Source organism: Centropristis striata, chromosome 21 (genome assembly GCF_030273125.1).
Source record: "Centropristis striata isolate RG_2023a ecotype Rhode Island chromosome 21, C.striata_1.0, whole genome shotgun sequence".
Lineage (NCBI taxonomy): Eukaryota > Metazoa > Chordata > Actinopteri > Perciformes > Serranidae > Centropristis > Centropristis striata.
In genome coordinates this window covers 23113711-23132158 of record NC_081537.1, presented here as the reverse complement: position 1 = coordinate 23132158, position 18448 = coordinate 23113711, and the positions used below count along the sequence as shown (strand labels likewise).

General features: G+C 41.5%; 1 protein-coding gene across 2 annotated transcripts in view; it reads left to right on the top strand.

Annotated features, from left to right (window-relative positions):
- LOC131959262 (ankyrin-3-like) overlaps positions 1 to 18448 on the top strand; it is a 138827-nt gene that overhangs the window by 101746 nt on the left and 18633 nt on the right. For both annotated transcript variants that reach the window (XM_059324399.1, XM_059324400.1), the window contains 10 exons: positions 1371 to 1525; positions 2173 to 2384; positions 2473 to 2680; positions 3145 to 3241; positions 3341 to 3569; positions 4491 to 4616; positions 5985 to 6107; positions 6639 to 6665; positions 7274 to 7355; positions 8617 to 16428. In XM_059324399.1, coding sequence (XP_059180382.1) covers positions 1371 to 1525; positions 2173 to 2384; positions 2473 to 2680; positions 3145 to 3241; positions 3341 to 3569; positions 4491 to 4616; positions 5985 to 6107; positions 6639 to 6665; positions 7274 to 7355; positions 8617 to 16428 — 9071 coding nt within the window. The remainder of the gene's footprint in view (positions 1 to 1370; positions 1526 to 2172; positions 2385 to 2472; positions 2681 to 3144; positions 3242 to 3340; positions 3570 to 4490; positions 4617 to 5984; positions 6108 to 6638; positions 6666 to 7273; positions 7356 to 8616; positions 16429 to 18448) is intronic.

The window sequence follows — 18448 nt, the reverse complement described above, 5'->3', positions numbered from 1 at the left end:
AGGATTGTTTCAATAAGTACAAATCGGTAACGCTTTACAATAAAAGTTACATTTCGGCCAGATAATGTACCAAACTAGCACGACAAATACAGAGGGGTTGTGTTCTGATGATTTATGTTCCCGTGTCGAGATATGCAACCCCTACTAAGCTCCCGTATGTGTATTTCTGTCAGCGTTATGAGATATTTACAGTAATGTACCCGGTACAGAATCAGTTTATTTTACATTACTATTAACCCCATGTATATTATTGATATTCAATTATAATACATTTCCTACCATCTGACATCTGTCGCCATACTGCACGGTTTATAGCGGTTCGTGTGTCATTTTAATGATAATTTAGAAAAGACATTTTTAGTATTTTTTCCCCCCAAAAGTTGAAGTTTACTGTGGAGCCAGCTTATAACAGCACAGAACAGGAACGTGTTTTTTGGGGGTTTTGAGAAGTGCTGAAATTTTTTTTTTAAGTCTAGCCCTTGTTAAATCTTGGCTAAATTTAGGTTTATGTTTTGTGGATTATAACTTTATTTCAATGCCATTTAATGACACAGCATATGAATGGACACATTTCTCTGCGAAAGTGCTTTAAAAGTGAAATCCTTTACCAATGCAGCCAAGGTTGCTTGTTTACTTCTGCCTACAACCTGTATTCTCCATAACTTTGGCAGAAAATAGTGAGTAGTGTGTTCATGTACTCAAGTACCTTTTTAAGAAAAACAATCATTTTGTGACTCTTATTTTTAAAGGAGTTCCCAAGGTGATGGTCAATGAATGTAGTTCCTCTCTGTCTGTCCTTTTGTACTCTCTACTCTGAGGGGAACATGGTCCTCAGACTAGAGTACGTTCATCCTCCTCTCTTGTGTTGCCATCATGCCTTGTTTGAATGAGGGCTGTGCAGCTTTCTCCCCCCACTCCTCATTCCATTTCATGTTCTCATGCCAAGTCATGTCGAGCTATGACACACACTGTAAATGTCCCATCGACCTGCAGCACGGCCACAGCTATCATTCTGAAGCAACACTGTCATTACCTGAACCGACAGTTCATTCATACCTGGTCTTTGACACCAGTGTCCTTCAATGTTTCTTCTTCATGTTTCACTTTATTGTAGAATTAACTAACCGAATGAATGCCACCTTTCTTCGTGCTAATCTCCTGCCTCAAGCTGAATATGTCCTCCATCATTTGAGTTTTAGTTGTTGTTTTTTATTAATATAGCCCTAGTGGGAATATGAATTTTCAATGACTATTGTAATAAAAAAAAAGCACTAAATGTAGACCTCTACTTTCTGTTAGCTTCCATTTCAGTCTCAAATGAATGAGATATGATTAATTAAACCATTCTTTCATGACATGTACCTTACCAGGCCTGTGATAGTGGAGATCCCTCATTTTGGCTCGATGCGGGGCCAGGAGAGAGAGCTGATACTGTTGCGTAGCGAGAACGGAGAATCCTGGAAGGAGCATCTGTACGACTATAAGAATGACGACCTCAATCAGCTCCTCAGTGGGATGGATGAAGGTAAGCAAGTTTGACTTTTCTTTTCCTTTTTTTTTAGTAAAATCATTGGTCAAATCTTTGTCTTACAGTGGCACCCAGGCTTTGTATATTTAAATTAAAGTGATACATGTCTAAGTGTTTTATAGCCTATATGTGTAGAATTTTATTTATTTGTTTCCTCTTTTAAATTGTTTTGTTCTTGATCAACCTGATTAAGGGAGTTAGCGAGTAGAAACACATTAGTCATTCATGTGTCAATAAAGGGTTTTTATTCACAATGAGAGTGCCTTTGACTTCAATCAACACTTCGGTTTTGCTTTTGTATTCTCTTTTTTTCCAGTATTGTTTATCTAATATGGGTATGTGCAAATTCAATTAAATCTGGCTCAAGGACAGCATATTAAGTGCTTGGTTGAAGCACGTTGAAAATAACTAACTGAAGCCTGCTGTCCCTTCTACAAGAAATGTGATGAAATTGATTTACTTTGCAAGTGATTCTGGGACTCAATTTTTCCTTCTTATCCTTTATAATGTTTTTTGCCAGTATGGATGCAAAATAGGTCTTAAATGGTATTTATAATGGTCTTAAGTGCTAAAATTAAGTTGTTGAAACCTGCAGAAACCCTGTAGTACTACTGTAATAATTAAAATATTTTTCTTCCTTGTAGAACTGGACAGTCCTGATGAACTGGAGAGGAAGAGAATCTGCCGCATCATTACCAAGGACTTCCCGCAGTACTTTGCTGTCGTGTCTCGAATCAGGCAGGAGACCAATCAGATGGGACCAGAGGGCGGGACTCTGTGCAGCCGGAGTGTTCCATTGGTTCAGGCTTCCTTCCCTGAGGGAGCGTTAACCAAGAAGATCAAAGTCGGTCTGCAGGTAAGTGAACACAGTGAGAGAAGCTATAATAAACAACACACACAAGCAGGTACACAGACATTAAACACACATCACTGATGTCTCTCAGGCTCAGCCGGTCCCTGATGAGACTGTGAAGAAAATCCTCGGTAACAGAGCGACCTTCAGCCCCATCGTCACTGTGGAGCCCAGGAGAAGGAAGTTCCACAAGCCCATCACCATGACCATCCCAGTCCCGCCCCTCTCGGGGGAGGGGCTTAGCAACGGCTACAAGGGAGACTGCACGCCATGTCTCCGCCTGCTCTGCAGCATCACAGGTGAGTGTGCAGGGTAGTGCTTTTATGCATTTGAGAGGAAGTTTTTGTATATTCTGGCTTGTCTTTGCATCAGATAAATCAAGATTTCTTCAATGTCTTTCTTATGATATTTTCCATTTAAACAGTTGTGACACTTACTGTCAATTTTTTTTACATTTCCTTTATTCTTTACGTAGTTTTTTTGCACCTTAATCTTTATTGATTATATTTTGTTCCAGTTGCATCTTTTCTGACTTTGTCCTAAAACTGCTGCACAACAATTTCCCTCAGGATAAAGTTCCATCTTATCTGTTAGTATGCTAACTAGAATAACTTATTATAAAATATAATGACAACTTCCATCAAGTGTGTCTCTTTTAAAATGCCGCTCAATGTTCCCTGAACATAAGACATAATATAGTTAATCACATAAAAAGAAAGTTTTCTTCAGGATGTTTGAAGTTTCCTGTATGACTGTCCACCAGGTGGAACGTCCCCAGCTCAGTGGGAGGACATCACTGGCACGACTCCTCTCACCTTCGTCAATGACTGCGTCTCCTTCACTACTAATGTCTCTGCCAGGTGAGAGTAGTGACACTACACGCATAGTTATTCTGAATTTGTTGTACTTACTGTCTCTGTGTCTGAAACGTTCATCATTTCATCTGTCATTTGTTTCAGGTTCTGGTTAGCAGACTGCCACCAGGTCCCGGAGACGGTTGGCTTGGCCATGCAGCTGTACAGGGAGCTCATCTGTGTGCCCTACATGGCCAAGTTTGTGGTGTTTGCTAAGACCAATGACCCAGTGGAGTCCAGACTGAGGTGCTTCTGTATGACGGACGACAAGGTGGACAAGACCCTGGAGCAGCAGGAGAACTTTGAGGAGGTGGCCAGGAGCAAAGACATAGAGGTATATAGTTATTGGTTGGTTTTTATCTACTCTGTTTCTGTCCATAGGTGAGGTTCTGGGATGTTGAAAAATGATCCAGAATTAATTTGTAATCAAGCCATTTTTGGGACAGTAATAGGTTATAAAAGTGGTAATTGAATTTCCTTTTTTTAGCATTATTTACAACCTACATGAGGGAAAAAAATGTACTCTGTTGTGTGTTTGGGTGTGTATCTGTCAAATAAGCATGATACGGGACGAATAAATCCCTGTTTTTGTTATCTGTGCAGCCAGAGTGAGCTGAGAGTGAATTGAGCGAGATTTAGCTCTTTTTAATTTTTGGGGGGGAATGGAGAGGAAGAAACACCTGACAGAGATCTACACTCAGTTTCTATTGATTTAGAAATTATAAATTTAAAACAACTTTTATGTAAATGCTTTCCATCTTTAGTTACATTATGTGGTTATGTGTGAAAAATATATGTGCATAAACTTCTTGTCCATGGATTGTATCAAGAGACTTGAGTTGATTTTATCGGATTGTCAAATAATGCAGATGCAAAGTAATCTTTTGCCAAATGTTCAGTTATTTTGTTTAATCGACTCAGGTTATTTGCACAGCCAAGGTGCCACTTTTGAATATGTTTAAAATGAAAACATGTATTTTAAAGTGTTAAGCTGGTTTTACATAATCGAGTGCCTTGAAATGATTGCAGCAGGACATAAGGCTCAAATCATAAATCAATGACAACTGTATGGAGCGCGGGGCTCAGAGCTGCAGTGCCCTGAGAAAACTCCTGCATGTGTAGAATTATCATATACAGAAAAGTGCTGAGAAAGAAAGAAGGAAGTTTTGGGCTACTCCCAGTCCTTATCATTAGTACTTTTTGAGTGATGCATAGTGTTGTTGCGTGTTCTTACCTCTGTGCTGTGCTCTCCCAGGTTCTGGAGGGCAGGCCCATTCATGTGGACTGCTATGGAAACTTGGCTCCTCTGACCAAAGGTGGTCAGCAGTTAGTTCTTAACTTCTACGCCTTCAAGGAGAACCGTTTGCCCTTTTGTGTCAAGGTACTACACGCACTCTACCATCACCACTACAACAAACTCCTTCTCAGGCTGGAAATATGGAGTTGTAAGATCTATAAATCAACAGTCTTTCTCACACTAGCTTTCAATACAATGCATCCAGTCCACAGGCTATGACCTAGTTCCATTCGTCACAGATAAATAACCTCATTGATTGACCCATTAACCTCATGATCTCTATAATCGATCCTCCTGCACCATTTAGTGAAAGCTGTCGGTGCTGCGTGTGAACTATATCTGGCCCCACTTTATCACTCCACAACTAATTAGAACAACAGTTGCAGGGCACCATTAGGAAAAGATAAAACAGCTCCATTACTTATTGTTCAACACATGCTCAATTAGCAAAACACCTCTAGATATGTGAAAACAAAGTCAAAGATGCATATTTTTAAGGGATGTTTTATCTGCTTTGTGGCGTCATCTTGGAGTCATGCTTGGTTTAGGTTTTAAGATTAAGATTCAGCTTTATTGCCTTTGCACAGAGCACAAGTACTGAGACAGTGAAATACAGTTTGGCATCTAACAGAAGTACAAAAAGCAGTAAAATGCAGAATCATGTAAATGTGTTAAGTACGTAAACTGTAAGGGGAGGTATGAATATATGAATATGAATATGCTACAATATATACAGCATGAACATGTGCAGCAAATCCCAAAAATATAAAGTGCAGGTATCAGAACTGGGCGTTAAATCGATTTTAAGAAATAATTCAAACGTATAGCTTAAGACAGTTTGTGCACTACCACTTCCCTGAATATAGCTAGGTTTAGTTTTGGAATAGGCTTATTGGAAAATATCACAGGTTCAGACTGGCCGATCAAAAAAATTCCAAATAAGTTTTAATAGCATACAAAAATTTTGCACTCAATAGTCCACCTTCTCTTCTTCTCTCTTACTCTCACTCCCCAACACATTCACATTTGGGCCCTTTTCTTGGTCCTAAGTCCTGACAATTATGTTACTGGCAGTTTGCAGCTCAGGTCGTGTTTGGGGGAATAATTAATGCATATTTTTGTTGGTTGGTTGGTGCAGATTGGCTCTCATAACTGGTCAGGGTCTAGGTAAAAAAAACCGCTGAAACTGTGATCAGCACCATGCTACCACCACTATAATCTAATTCTACAAATAGTTACAAGACTCATAATAATAATGGAGCTTAAAATGTATCTACAACTTTGCAGAAATATCAGGTTTAAACATAATTTCAACTTTATGATTTAAGCTTCAAGGCTTCAAACCATTCGGTACAGCCCATATACTCAAGCGTACACTTTGATGTACATCAGCAGTGACTACCATCTTTATAAAGGAACAAGGTACATAAAGAAGCAATGTTCTCTCTCCAGGTGAGAGATCCCAGCCAGGAGCCCTGCGGTCGTCTTACGTTCCTCAAAGAATGTAAGACCATAAAAGGCCTTCCTCAGACCGCCGTGTGCAACCTGAACATCACACTCCCCGCGGTGAAAAAGGTAAGGTAGCGTGACCTCACCATTCTCTGTTTTCACCTCCATAACCATACTCATGGTTAGGGTACTTTCGGCCCCAACAACACTGTTAGATGAAAGACGGAGAAAGACTTTGGCCAAACTGCCGCCACTGTGTCTTTTATCTGTTTAAAGCTTCTCTCTATGTAAATCGGTTATCTATGCAGTGGATTCTTGTCATTGGCTGTCTCATTTTGTTCCTATCTACCTTTTGATTTGGATGACATGCTTTTGGCTGAGGGCTTTTGTGCAAAATTTATCAGGCTGGCTTTTTGTGGCTTAAGTTCATTTGCTGTTTCTGCTGCTGAGTGTTGGCGCTTTTCTTTTTGGTGTTCAGTCTGTGTGTGTTTTTTTGTTTGTTTGTTTGTTTGTCTGTTTGCTTTGTGCGCTAAAGTGGCTTCTCTTCTGAGTTGGGGCTTCTTTCAATCACTCCTTTTTCACACCCTGATGTTTCTTTTCCCCCCTGCTTTTCCATTATGTTACTCCCCCCTGTCTGCAATGCATCTTGGGAACCAGGAAATGGAGTCAGATGCCGAGGACGAGGTAAACCACACCCTCCCCATCATTTGCTGTCCTCTGCGCTAGATCTATAGCGGCCCTGCTTCATCATAGCATTATTATTCTTTCCGCTTCTACAAGGACAATACAAGGTTTCCTTGTTCAAAGCAACCTTTAGCTGCTCAGTTTTGCATGATGTAGATATGAAATAAAAGTTGTTTTATGCCCAATTCTTATCCTTTACGCTCTACAGTATGTGATACAAGTGGCTTTAGAGTTTAGATGTATTAACACTGTTCTTAAGTTAATATTTAGTACCTTAAATTGATTATTTGCCATTTTAAGTGGAGTTTGTGGCTTTAACATGACTAATTTTAGCTAATTTAGCTAGCTTGGCATAGAAATACTTATTGTAAGTAGAACTATCAATAACAAAATAGATTGAATTGCAGTATATACTCTTAAATGAGAATTTGCTGTTGTATTACACAACTGTAAAATATGGGTTATGTTTTTATGTTAATTTCAACTAATGCAGACTATTGGGTTTGCTTTAATTTGATGAAGGGCCAAATGTTGCTCATTTGGCAGCACCATACCATGCAGGGTGACCTAGAACTAATAGGTTTTTGTGTTGTTTGCTATTGTTGCAGACTGAAAAGCCAGAGCGACGTCATACCTTTGCATCCCTAGCCTTACGTAAGCGCTACAGCTATCTGGCCGAGCCTGCACTGAGTGAGTTTTGACATTTTCACTAACCAACCCTGTGATGAATATAATAATGCCAATTTTAGTGGATAAGATAGTTCATTAACAATTATAATTAACTTGTAAATTGCGTGATCGATTTGTAGATAGATGTGACTTACCTAATGTAATATATGCATATTTCTCATTCAACATAACATGCACTGTCCACATGCCTGTTTACAACATGGTACATATTTTTGCATGGGTCAATGAGTGGTTTTTGTGCTGTGCTTGCCCACGTTGTGAGTTGTACTTTTTCTGGGTTTGTTTGGTTGATTTCCACTGCTGAGTTTTAGAAGTCCAAATGCAGCAACATCAAAATTTTTCTTTGACTTACCAACACAAAGTTATAGGCATTTGGGAAGGAGGTCAAAGTAAAATTTTATGTATTTTTCATTTGTCCCCTCCGAGTGTAAAGCTCTTTTTGGCTTTGTGATGATGTAGCAGCTTTTAGTGGGACAAACATGCATGTTAGGAGGTCTTGAGTTTGGCTTTCTTTCAGGTGTTTGTTTTCAGTTTTTCACACTCTGCTTGTCACCAGTTCTTATCGATGCATGACAAAATGGGCCAAAACCTCAAGTCTTGGAAAACACATTTTGTCATATTTTGTTTGTTTTATAATAAAAGGAAAATGGAAACTTCTACAGCCCTTGGCTCTGTTATATCATAGTGTCTAAATCGTCTTTGGATAATCTGTCATTATATCATTTTTGGACCAAACAGATAAAAGGCACTTTATAAAGCGGATTGAAATTAGAGCCAGAATCCATAAGCTGATTTTTGAACATCTGAAGTCCAAAGAGAGAAGTTGTTTTTATGTTAATCCTGGTGCATTTGTCTTACCATTTTTATGTTGTCAATTGTTAGTCTATGCCATTGTCTTTTGGAATTTTACTTTGCTGCTGTTTGTGCTTCGTTAAGTTTATTCATTATGCTGTCGTACTGTTATTGTTGCTGTTTGAGTCATTCCCCAATCCTGAATTACACAGGAACACAACCGTTTCTTTTCATAACTCTCATCTTCAACCAATACTCAAATATCAGCACTTCATAAAACTGCTATTTTTTTCCTTCCTTGATACCAGGACTGCGTCACTGACCAACTCTTCCTCCTCTGATCTCTTCTTCATTTTTTTCTTCCTTTTCCTTCCCCAACATAATTTTCTGTTACCTTTACTACTCCACATTCTTTTTTATTTTTTTTCTCATTCCTTCTTTGTCATTATTTCTACAAAATCATCTGAAGAAACAGCAGTTGAGCGAAGCACAACAGCAAGAACACTGCCTGCTGGTTACCCTCACAAACCTGTCTTTCCAGCCAGACCTTTCCCACCATGGTCGACTGCTCCTATTACCGTCCCTGGCCAAACAAGGCCCGTCGGAGTGGGGGGTTCCCTCACCTCTACCGATTCACCGCCAGGCTCACCAGCTGCTTCTCCATTGAAAACTACCTGGCCCCTATCCTCCCCGTCACCTGCATGCCACACTACAATCAAAACCACCCTGGGAGCTCCACCACCACCGCCTGGCCAGTCATCCCCAGTTAAATCAGTTAGCGAGTTATTATCCTCATCCCCCATCAGGACTTATAGGACTATGCCTTCACCCATTAAAACCGTCGTCCAGCTGGGTCAGCACCCTGTCCAGGGCTCTGCCAGCCTCGTGTCCTCTGGAAGCCCAGTTAAGCATGCGACAGACCCAGCATCCATTAAAAGCCTTGCTTCAGTATACACATCAAGGACTTCCCCGCTTCACTCAATGTCCAACGGTTCTGTGTCAGAGAGGTCATCAGCTTCAATCACTGCTCCAGCATCGCCAAAGACACCTTACAACATGTACAATTCTAATCTGCCTTTTAAAACTGCCCTTGCGTCCACGATTGCAACAGAAGCAGGTGCGAGCAGCCTGTCTCCTGTTAAAAGCATCTCCAGCCTGTCCTCTTTGAAAACCTCCGCAGATTCAACACTTTCATCCAGGGGAGGGAGGCCAACCCTCTCATCTCTCTCCTCAACTGGGCAGACAACCATTGCTTCCTCAGAATTGTCCATGATGAACGGATCAGTGTCTCCTGTTAAATATCCATCCTCCTCCTCCACACCGTCCTCTCCTTCATCTCGCCATCTCTCAGAGAGAAGTAGCAGCCTTCAGGAAAGGATTCAGGCCACCACCCAGGCAGCAACCTCTGGTGTCAGCGCCGCCATAAATGAAGCTATAGACTCATATTCTGTGTCGGGCTACGGCACTCTTAGATCACTGTCCTCCTCACATAGGTCTGCAGCAGCAAGCTCGGCTTATGGTTCTCTGAGAACTGCCTCCTCCAGCTCGGCAGTTTCTTCTAACACAGTGACTGTACCTGTGTATTCGTTGATCAATGTCATTCCAGAGACCCCTGTCAAACCAGGGCCAGGGTCTCTCAAAATGGCACGGCCTGATCCTTCTCGTGCCTCGTCCTCCTCATCTTCCTCTTTGTCTTCCTGTGTTACAACATCAAAAATAAATTCCCAACTGAAATCCCCTCCGTTTATCACGCCACCCATCATCCACCCAACTGGAACTTCTAACCAGGAGATACTAAAAGATGTAGCAGACATGAAAGAGGATCTGATTAGAATGACCGCTATCCTACAGACGGACACGCAGACTGCAGCTAAAACAGTCCAAACATCACTTACTGGCACTCCTAAAGAGACCAAGTTAGAAGATGAGGAGCCATTTACTCTAGTGGAGAAGGTGAAAGAAGACTTAGTAAAAGTCAGCGAAATATTACAGAAAGATATCAAGAGTGAAGCTAGGGCCATTAAAGGTAAAGAGAGACCCTCAGAGGATGAATGGGAGGAATTTTCCAAAGATGAGATTGAGGAGGCACAAAGACTTTCCCTCTCAGAGTATTACCCTCCTCATGAAAACAGACTGCTGCTCAAGCCGCAGTCCATGTCAAGCAAAGACTTGGAATTGGCTAAAGTAGTAGATTTTTTAACAAACGACATTGGCGCTAGCTCTCTCTCCAGAATGGCAGAGTTAAAATCTAAGTATGAAGATGAGGCAAAAGGGGAAGGGGAAGAGAAACAGAAACGTGTTCTTAAACCAGAGCACAAGCTCAAAATGCCTCCGCCGGTCTCAGGCATGCTCAGGTCTCCTTCTGAGAAGGACTTAAGCAAACTTGCTGAATCGTATCAGGGGTCAGACACTATTTTGGAGTCACCCGAGGACCTGTCCCATGAGCAGGATAAGAGTCCCCTGTCAGACAGTGGGTTTGAGACCAGGAGTGAAAAGACACCCTCTGCTCCTCAAAGTGCAGAGAGTACAGGGCCTAAGCCTTTATTCACTGATTCACCCATCCCTCCCTGCGTAACTGAGACCAGAACTGAAGTGGTCCACATTAGGAGCTATGAGCAGCCTGATGATCTTTGCGAGCCTGCACTCATGGAAGAGGCTGCAACTGCTCTTCCTCCTATAGAGCCCGATGCAGCCTCAGCAAGCTCCATGAAAGCCATGCAAATGAAAATACCAGAAGAGGACTCCATGATGAACAAAAGTGTATGTTTAAAAGAGGAAACTCATATTACTACAACTACTAGAATGGTCTATCACAAGCCCCAACTACCAGATGCTGCAGAGATAATAGACGAAGGCATGTCAGTTAGAGATATCATGAAAGCCTTTCAGTCAGGTAGAGACCCATCTAAAGAACTGGCAGGCCTATTTGAACACAAAGCTAGTCAGGATTCTGTCAAAGGTGATGAATTGACTCCCAGATTCCTAGACAGAGACATTAAATCCAAACCTAAAGTTGAAAGGATAATTGAGGTTCATATTGAAAAGGGCCATAGCACAGCGGAGCCAACCGAGGTTATTATTAGGGAGACCAAGAAACACCCAGAGCTTTATGTTTACAAAGGGGACCATGGGCTTAGGGAACTTACTGATTACGATGAGGCCCAACAGGAAGAGGAGGAGCTTACTGCCGAAGAATCTCTGCCCTCCTTCCTAGAAACATCTCGAGTGAACACCCCAGTGTCGCAGGAGGAGGACAGTCGTCCAAACTCTGCCCAACTGATGGCAGATGATTCTTATAAAGCCCTTAAACTATTGAGCCAGCACTCCATAGAATACTGTGATGATGAGTTATCAGAAATCAGAGGCGAGTCCTATAAGTTTGCTGAGAAAATGCTCCTCTCAGAGAAACTTGATGCATCATTGATGTCTCACTCTGACACAGAGGATTCAGCAATGATGACTGACAAAAACCGCCACGTAGTTTCTGAGGACACAGGTAGCCATCGCACTGAGAGTCAGCAGCATGGAAGCCCCAAAAGAGAGTTTGTTTCCAAGTCATCGAAAGATGGTTCACCTATGTCTGGTAAATTTGTGCAAAGGGACGAACCATCTCAGTTTGATAAGGTAACAGTGCTACATTACTCCACAGAGCAGGGCAGCCCCAAACATGCTGTTTGGATGCGATTTACAGAGGATAAGCATGACAGGAGCAGGGAAAAGCTTCTTTATGAGGATAGGGTGGATCAAACTGTAAAGGAAGCTGAAGAAAAACTCAGTGAGGTATCACAGTTTTTCCGTGACAAAACAGAGAAGCTCAATGATGAGTTGCAGTCCCCAGAGAAAAAGCCTGTAAGGCGAGAGCCAAAGGAGCCCAGGTCCTGGCCTAGCTCAGCCTGCAGTACCCCTGAGAAAACACAGCAGAAACCTAAAGCAGAAGAGGGCTTGAGTAAAAGCAAACTCAAGGAACCTTCTTTTGGTAAAATGTTTGGCAGTACCACTACAGCTGAAAAGAAAAGTTCTAGCTTACCAAGCACTCCTCAGAAAAGCATGCTCCCTCAAGTCAGTGAGGATAAAATTCGACAACAAACTAAAACCAGTGAATCTGCACCCTCTTCCCCCTCTCATGTAAAATCAACATCCAAAGTCAGTGCTGTGAGGATGAAGTTTGAATCTGAGGCTCAAAAACAAAGTCAGTCTAGTCCAACCAAGATTCCTCCTCCAGTGCAACCTAAACCTTCAATAAAGAAATTACAGGAGAGCAAACTTCCCGTTTATCAGTTTTTTGCTGGAGGAAAAACATCGAAAGTATCTGAAACATCAGAGGAAGTGAGCCCGAAAAAGGATGTTGAGAAGGCCACAGACAGCAGTAAATCTGCTCTGATATCACCATCTAAAACCCCAAAACATACAGGAGACAAGTCGGCAAACAAAAATGTCCCAGATCCCTCGTTGCAAAGACAAGTTGGTAATACTGAGACTCCCAAAGCAATTACTAAAGGGAAAGATATCCTTTCCACTGTTACTCAGGAAATTAAGGAAAGCAATAAAGGTCAATTAGTCCAGGCACCTGCTGTTCATGATACTTCAAGACTACTAGAGAAAGATAGTGATGCTAAAAAGAGCCAACAAGTCACAAAAACTGAGCCTGCTTCCAAAGAAGTAAGAGCTGAGGTGCCAATAAATGAAACAGAAGAACCGCTGAACAAAAACCTTAGAAAAAAGGCAGAATCCCAAATTCCTGTAAGACTGTCTTCTACTTTAGATAATGACCTCACAAAGAAACAGACAATAACTAAACCCTCACAGATACCTACATTAGCAAAGAGCAAAATACAGATGAGTCTTGAGACAACTCCAGCAAAAACAGATGAAAATCTGACTTTTGAAATCCTAGATAACGCGCCCAAAGATTCAAACTCCAATAACCTTCCCAGCCCCAGAGACACATTGGAGAACGTTCTAACCCCTCCAGCTGCTATAACAACCAAAGAGAACTTCAAGGGCATCAAAACATTACCTGTTTATGTCAGTGTTCAGGTGGGAAGGCAGGGAGAGAGGGAGGCCAAAGGGACAGTCTACACAGTCAAACAGAAATCAAACTCAGCACTCAGTCCCATAAGCCCCGATGATGATACACTAGAACAGGTCTCTTTTATAGATAGCTCAGGGAAAAGCCCCATTACACCAGACACCCCTAGCTCTGAGGAGGTCAGCTATGACCTCACGTCCAGGACCCCTGATGGCTTCATGGGATTTATGCCAGGGAAACCCAGCCCTATAATGGAAGTATCTGAGGAATCAGAGGAGGATGACCAAAGTAAAGTTGTTTTCTCTTTTAAAGAAGTCCTACCAGCAAGCAAAACTAGTGTTCAGACCACCCAAGCAGACCTTGCTAATGCTAATGAGCAAGAAACAACAACAAACGATAACCAACAAGAATTAACTCATGAGTTCAAGCAAGAATCAGCCACCAATGGGATGCATGATGAAATGACAAAGCAGGAGCATCAAGAAGTCTCAAAAGATAAAGGTATTGCATACATTGAGTTTCCTCCCCCTCCACCTTTGGACTCGACTTCAGAAACGTCCGACACAGAAAGGAAAGGTTCCTGTGCCTCTTCGGAGACTGAGACAGAAATGATGGAGGTCAACTTACAGGAAGAACATGACAAGCATCTGCTGACTGAGCCAATTATACGTATCCAACCCCCCTCCCCAGTGTCCCCGGGAGAAGATGACAGTCAATCAAATGACGAAGAGGCAGCGGAGGATGACGAGTCAATCTTTCAACCAATTCCTTGTAAAAAATTCACTTTCAAAGTTCCTGAGGAGGAGGAGGAGAAGAGGAAGGAGAAGGAAAAGCAATCTAAAGCCAAAAAACATGACAAAAACGGAAACAACAAAGAGCCTAATGGTGTGAGCAATGGCTCCAATGGTTCTAAAGGTTCTAATGGCAAAGCAGAGGACTATGACTACGAACAAAATGGAAATGACCAGTCAATTACAGACTGTTCAATAGCCACAACGGCTGAATTTTCTCATGACACAGATGCGACAGAGATAGACTCCCTAGATGGATATGAACTTCAGGATGAGGATGATGGCCTGTGTGAGCAGGCAGATTTGCGGCTGTTTGGTCTTCCAGACAGCCGGAGAGACGTTTGGGCAACGGAAACATACAGGTCCACTGACCGTTCTTTTCCTCCAACCAAACTGGAAGTTATTGAAGAGGAGAAAACCCCAGAGGAATGTCAAAAAGACACTTTCAAAAAAGATAGCCCCCCAAATGGTGGAACACATGATGGTGTTAGTAAGGATGGGGTTAAAGGTCAGGAACAAAACAAGTCAGATAAAGAGGGCTTTTCAGACACTTACTTTAGTTACAAGTTAGAAGAGGAGTTTAATTCTCCTTTTAAGACTGTTGCCACTAAGGGGCTGGACTTTGACCCCTGGCCCAGTAAAGGTGGAGAAGAAGAAGTCGTTGATATGGGAGGGACAAAGGGAAGCAATGGTGAGCCTAAGCCTTTTGGACTGGCAGTGGACGACCAGTCTCAGGCCACAACACCAGACACTACCCCAGCCCGAACACCAACAGACGATAGCACGCCGACGAGCGAGCCAAACCCATTCCCCTTCCATGAAGGGAAGATGTTTGAGATGACACGCAGTGGTGCGATTGACATGAGCAAGAGGGACATGGTGGAGGAGAGGCTCCAGTTTTTTCAGATTGGTGAGCATTACTACTCAGCGGGCAGGTACAGGGTCAGGGACTTAGAAGTAGATTCCTCCTCACAACACGAGGATCAGTTTGATATTCAGGATCCCACAGATACCTTAACAGTCCCTCAGGTTTCTATTCAGACTACTACTGTCCAGCTAGAAATATCAAATGCAACTGGCAGTTACACCACATGCAGAGACTCTAACACTGAGCTCAAATTCTCCACTTTTAGAACAGGATTCAAGTTATCATCTGATAAAACGTCAGATGCTTCAAATAGCAGTTCTAAAAGTAGAACAGCAGGTATCTTTGATCAATCTCATGACATAACCTCAGGAACAACTGTAGATAGTTCTTATTCTGTAACCTCAAACTATACAGATTATTCTAATTTTGATACATCAGGCATGACAGATAACTTTTTAAATAATAGACCATCAGGCATCTCAGATTATTATTCAAATCACAGAATTACGTCAGGTACATCAAACCATTTAGCCTGGACCTCAGAAAATCACAATTACCAAAGCACAGATTCACCGTCTGCACTTTCGCAATATATTAGCAATCCCCAAGCATGGAGCAGCAATACCCCTGACTCCCACTGTGTCCTCTCGGATACCATTCAGGCTGACAGCTTTGTGTTCAACTTGCTGTCCTCTTCAGAACCCACTCTGCAAGAGGTCAGCAGGATAGAAGCATCCTTCAGCCAGCTAGAGAAAAACAGCAGGGAAGACGGGGCCTTTTCTAATGTAGCAATAACAAACACAGGATCCAAAGAGGTCAAAGGCAAGATATGCAAGTCCAGGTTACCAGTGAGGGCACCCAGCCGCAAACTATGCAGTCAAAGTCATCCAGTATTGAAAGACAATGTTAAAAAATTCCTAGTAAGGAAACACGCAGTCCATAATGTCAGGGAAAGATTAGACCCTTTTGAGAATTTATATCCTAAATCTAGAATCCCAGTTATGAAAGCCATGAAATACTCATCCTGTTCCCAGAAGCAAAAGCAGGTTCAAACTAAATCTGCAGTTTGTGATAGAGCCATTAAAACTGCCAGGGGTAATAAACAACTATCTAAGGGCAGATCCAGTACTGAACACAGATACAGTTTAGCAAAAAACCCAGGTAGAGGTAGCACATGTGAGACGACAGGGAGAAAAAACAGTGGTGTGGTCTCCAAAAGTGTTAAAACAAAGTCTGTCAATAGTCGGGCAGCCAAACGTTTGGACCAAACCATTTCCAAGGAGGTTGAAAGAAAGTTAGAGGGGATAACACTGCCCACTGAGGATGAAGAAAGCTGCAGCCTCAGCACTACCAGGAACACTTCCCTGTCAGAACCATCTAGAGCTTCTAGAAGTTCCTGCCCTTCACGCACCTCTACCTCCACCTCCACCAGCACCACCACATCAACACCATCTGCTAGAGATGTGAGAGCTGAGGTTGAGCAGGCCAGCAGTAAGAGGAGGAGTAGGCGGACACTTGGAGGGAAGGAGCAAGAGCAGAAGGAGGAAGGGAGTCAGGTTGATCAACCAATCACGGCTCCTGTCACGGAGACTAGTTTGTAAACTCTTTCTAAACACTTGTTATACTCTATCTTTCTCTATGAGATGCATGTAGCTGTTGTGGGTGCCTTGTGACGTGACGTTCTAAGTGTAGCTGTCACTTCTTCTTTCTGTCATTCTTGTTATCTGTGTTCTGTACTGTGTGATTTAGAAAAAAGGTGGAGGCTAAGACACGATGACAGAATACTCAGTATGTCCCTGGATCAAGAAAGATGTTTCTATTTATTCTAAATAGCTTCATGACAGGGACAGTGGATTAAGTACGGCATGGATAGTTGGAGCTTTACAACAGACTATAGTTGATGTCTTTGGTGCCCAGGAACTACAAGTATAATATTGGCAAATGTTATATTGTTAGTGTTGGTTTGCAAGTAGGCACACTTGAGGGGTAAAGTTAAGAGAGTGTATGCATCCTTTTCTATTACTTTGGGTGTCAAATAGGCTACCACACACATTCTCACTTTCATCTCACTCGACAGATCCAGTTAGCCCTGCACCTCACCACACTGCTCACCTCCACCCTCAACATATAATTAGGACCCTAGATGATGATAAAATATTGTTTGGGAAACTATGACCTTGTGTTTGTTTTGGTCTGCTTGCTTGGTTTGTAGAAATACTTTTGTGGTACTTTTTGCTCTCTTGAAAACACTGTGAAAACAATTCATCGGCTGGACTTGACAATCCGATTAAATGGCTGCAAAGGAGTGCGTCAGTTTAGTTAGTCGGTGGGAAAAAAGTTAGTGCAGCTGAGTGACTTCTGATTTCAAGTTGAAGCCATGAATTGCTTTTATCAGTGTGAGGGAATGTTGCCTGACGGTAGATTGTTTGTTGTTAGTGATGTGATACGAAACGCTTTAACTCTTTAAACCTTTACTACTAATACTAATACTACTGAACACCAAACATTTTAGTGTGAAAGTGTGATTTTACTTCTTTTTTTTTCTGGCCTCACAGATCCTCATGGTTTTTTATTTTTTATTTAGTGTTATAGGTTGTCTTGGGGACTTGTTTATTAGTGCTAGTCTAAAAGTAGTTACTGCAACAATATTTCACGTTTACTTCTTCTACTTAAGTACCATATGAAAGCTAGTCTAGTGAAGAGGAAAATACATAGAATATAGTCCTATGGACCGTCCATTGTAATACTTAAAGGAATAGTTCAACATTTTGGGAAATGTTTCAATGTATTTTGCTATTTAAAAAAAACAAATATTTTAAGAGTCAGAGCTGTCGCTTGTTTTTGTTTTGTTTATAATAGTGATGCCAGTTAGAATTGGTTAGGTCAGACCTATGGAATATTAAATCATTCATCTTACAGCTTTTCTTACCCTCATATCTGCATAAACTGCAGGTTGTGAACTTCTTTCTGAAAAACAAAATGCAAATAATCGTTATTGGCCCTACTTCATCAGCAGGTAAAAGTTGGTTATTGTATTGATTTTTTAAAAAATCCATGGTTTAAATAAATTAAATAAAATGTGTTTATTAATAAGCATTAGAGATGCTTTTAGGCAGACTTCTTTTTTATTTGAGTCAGAACAATGACATGATTTCCTTTATCTTCATACAAAGAGGGGAAACATAAGAGACATAAAAGTGGTATTGATCAAGTGTAGCCCACTTCCCAAATTGTTAAACTATTTCTTTTAGCAAGCATCTTATTATCCAAACTGAATCACTGAGGAGAGTCTGGCCAGAAAAACTGTTGTTTTTTTTCCAGAGGTGAGACCTGGGACAGTGAGCTAAAGTTAGTCTTTTTGTTTTTTCAGTCAGCAACACTATGGGGTAAGAAAAAAGCCACAAAAAAAAGATACAAAAACTCAATTTTTACCTAGGTATTTAACAGGTCTTGCAGTTAAACCACACTTATGTCTATAATATGAAACAGACAAACTTTTAGTTCACAATCCCAATCTGTTTCTTTCATCATTTATCCCCTCTGCAGACGTTTTATAGGATCCATTGTGTGTCTCTCTTACTGAGAACCACATTCAGTTAATTTGGGGATTGTT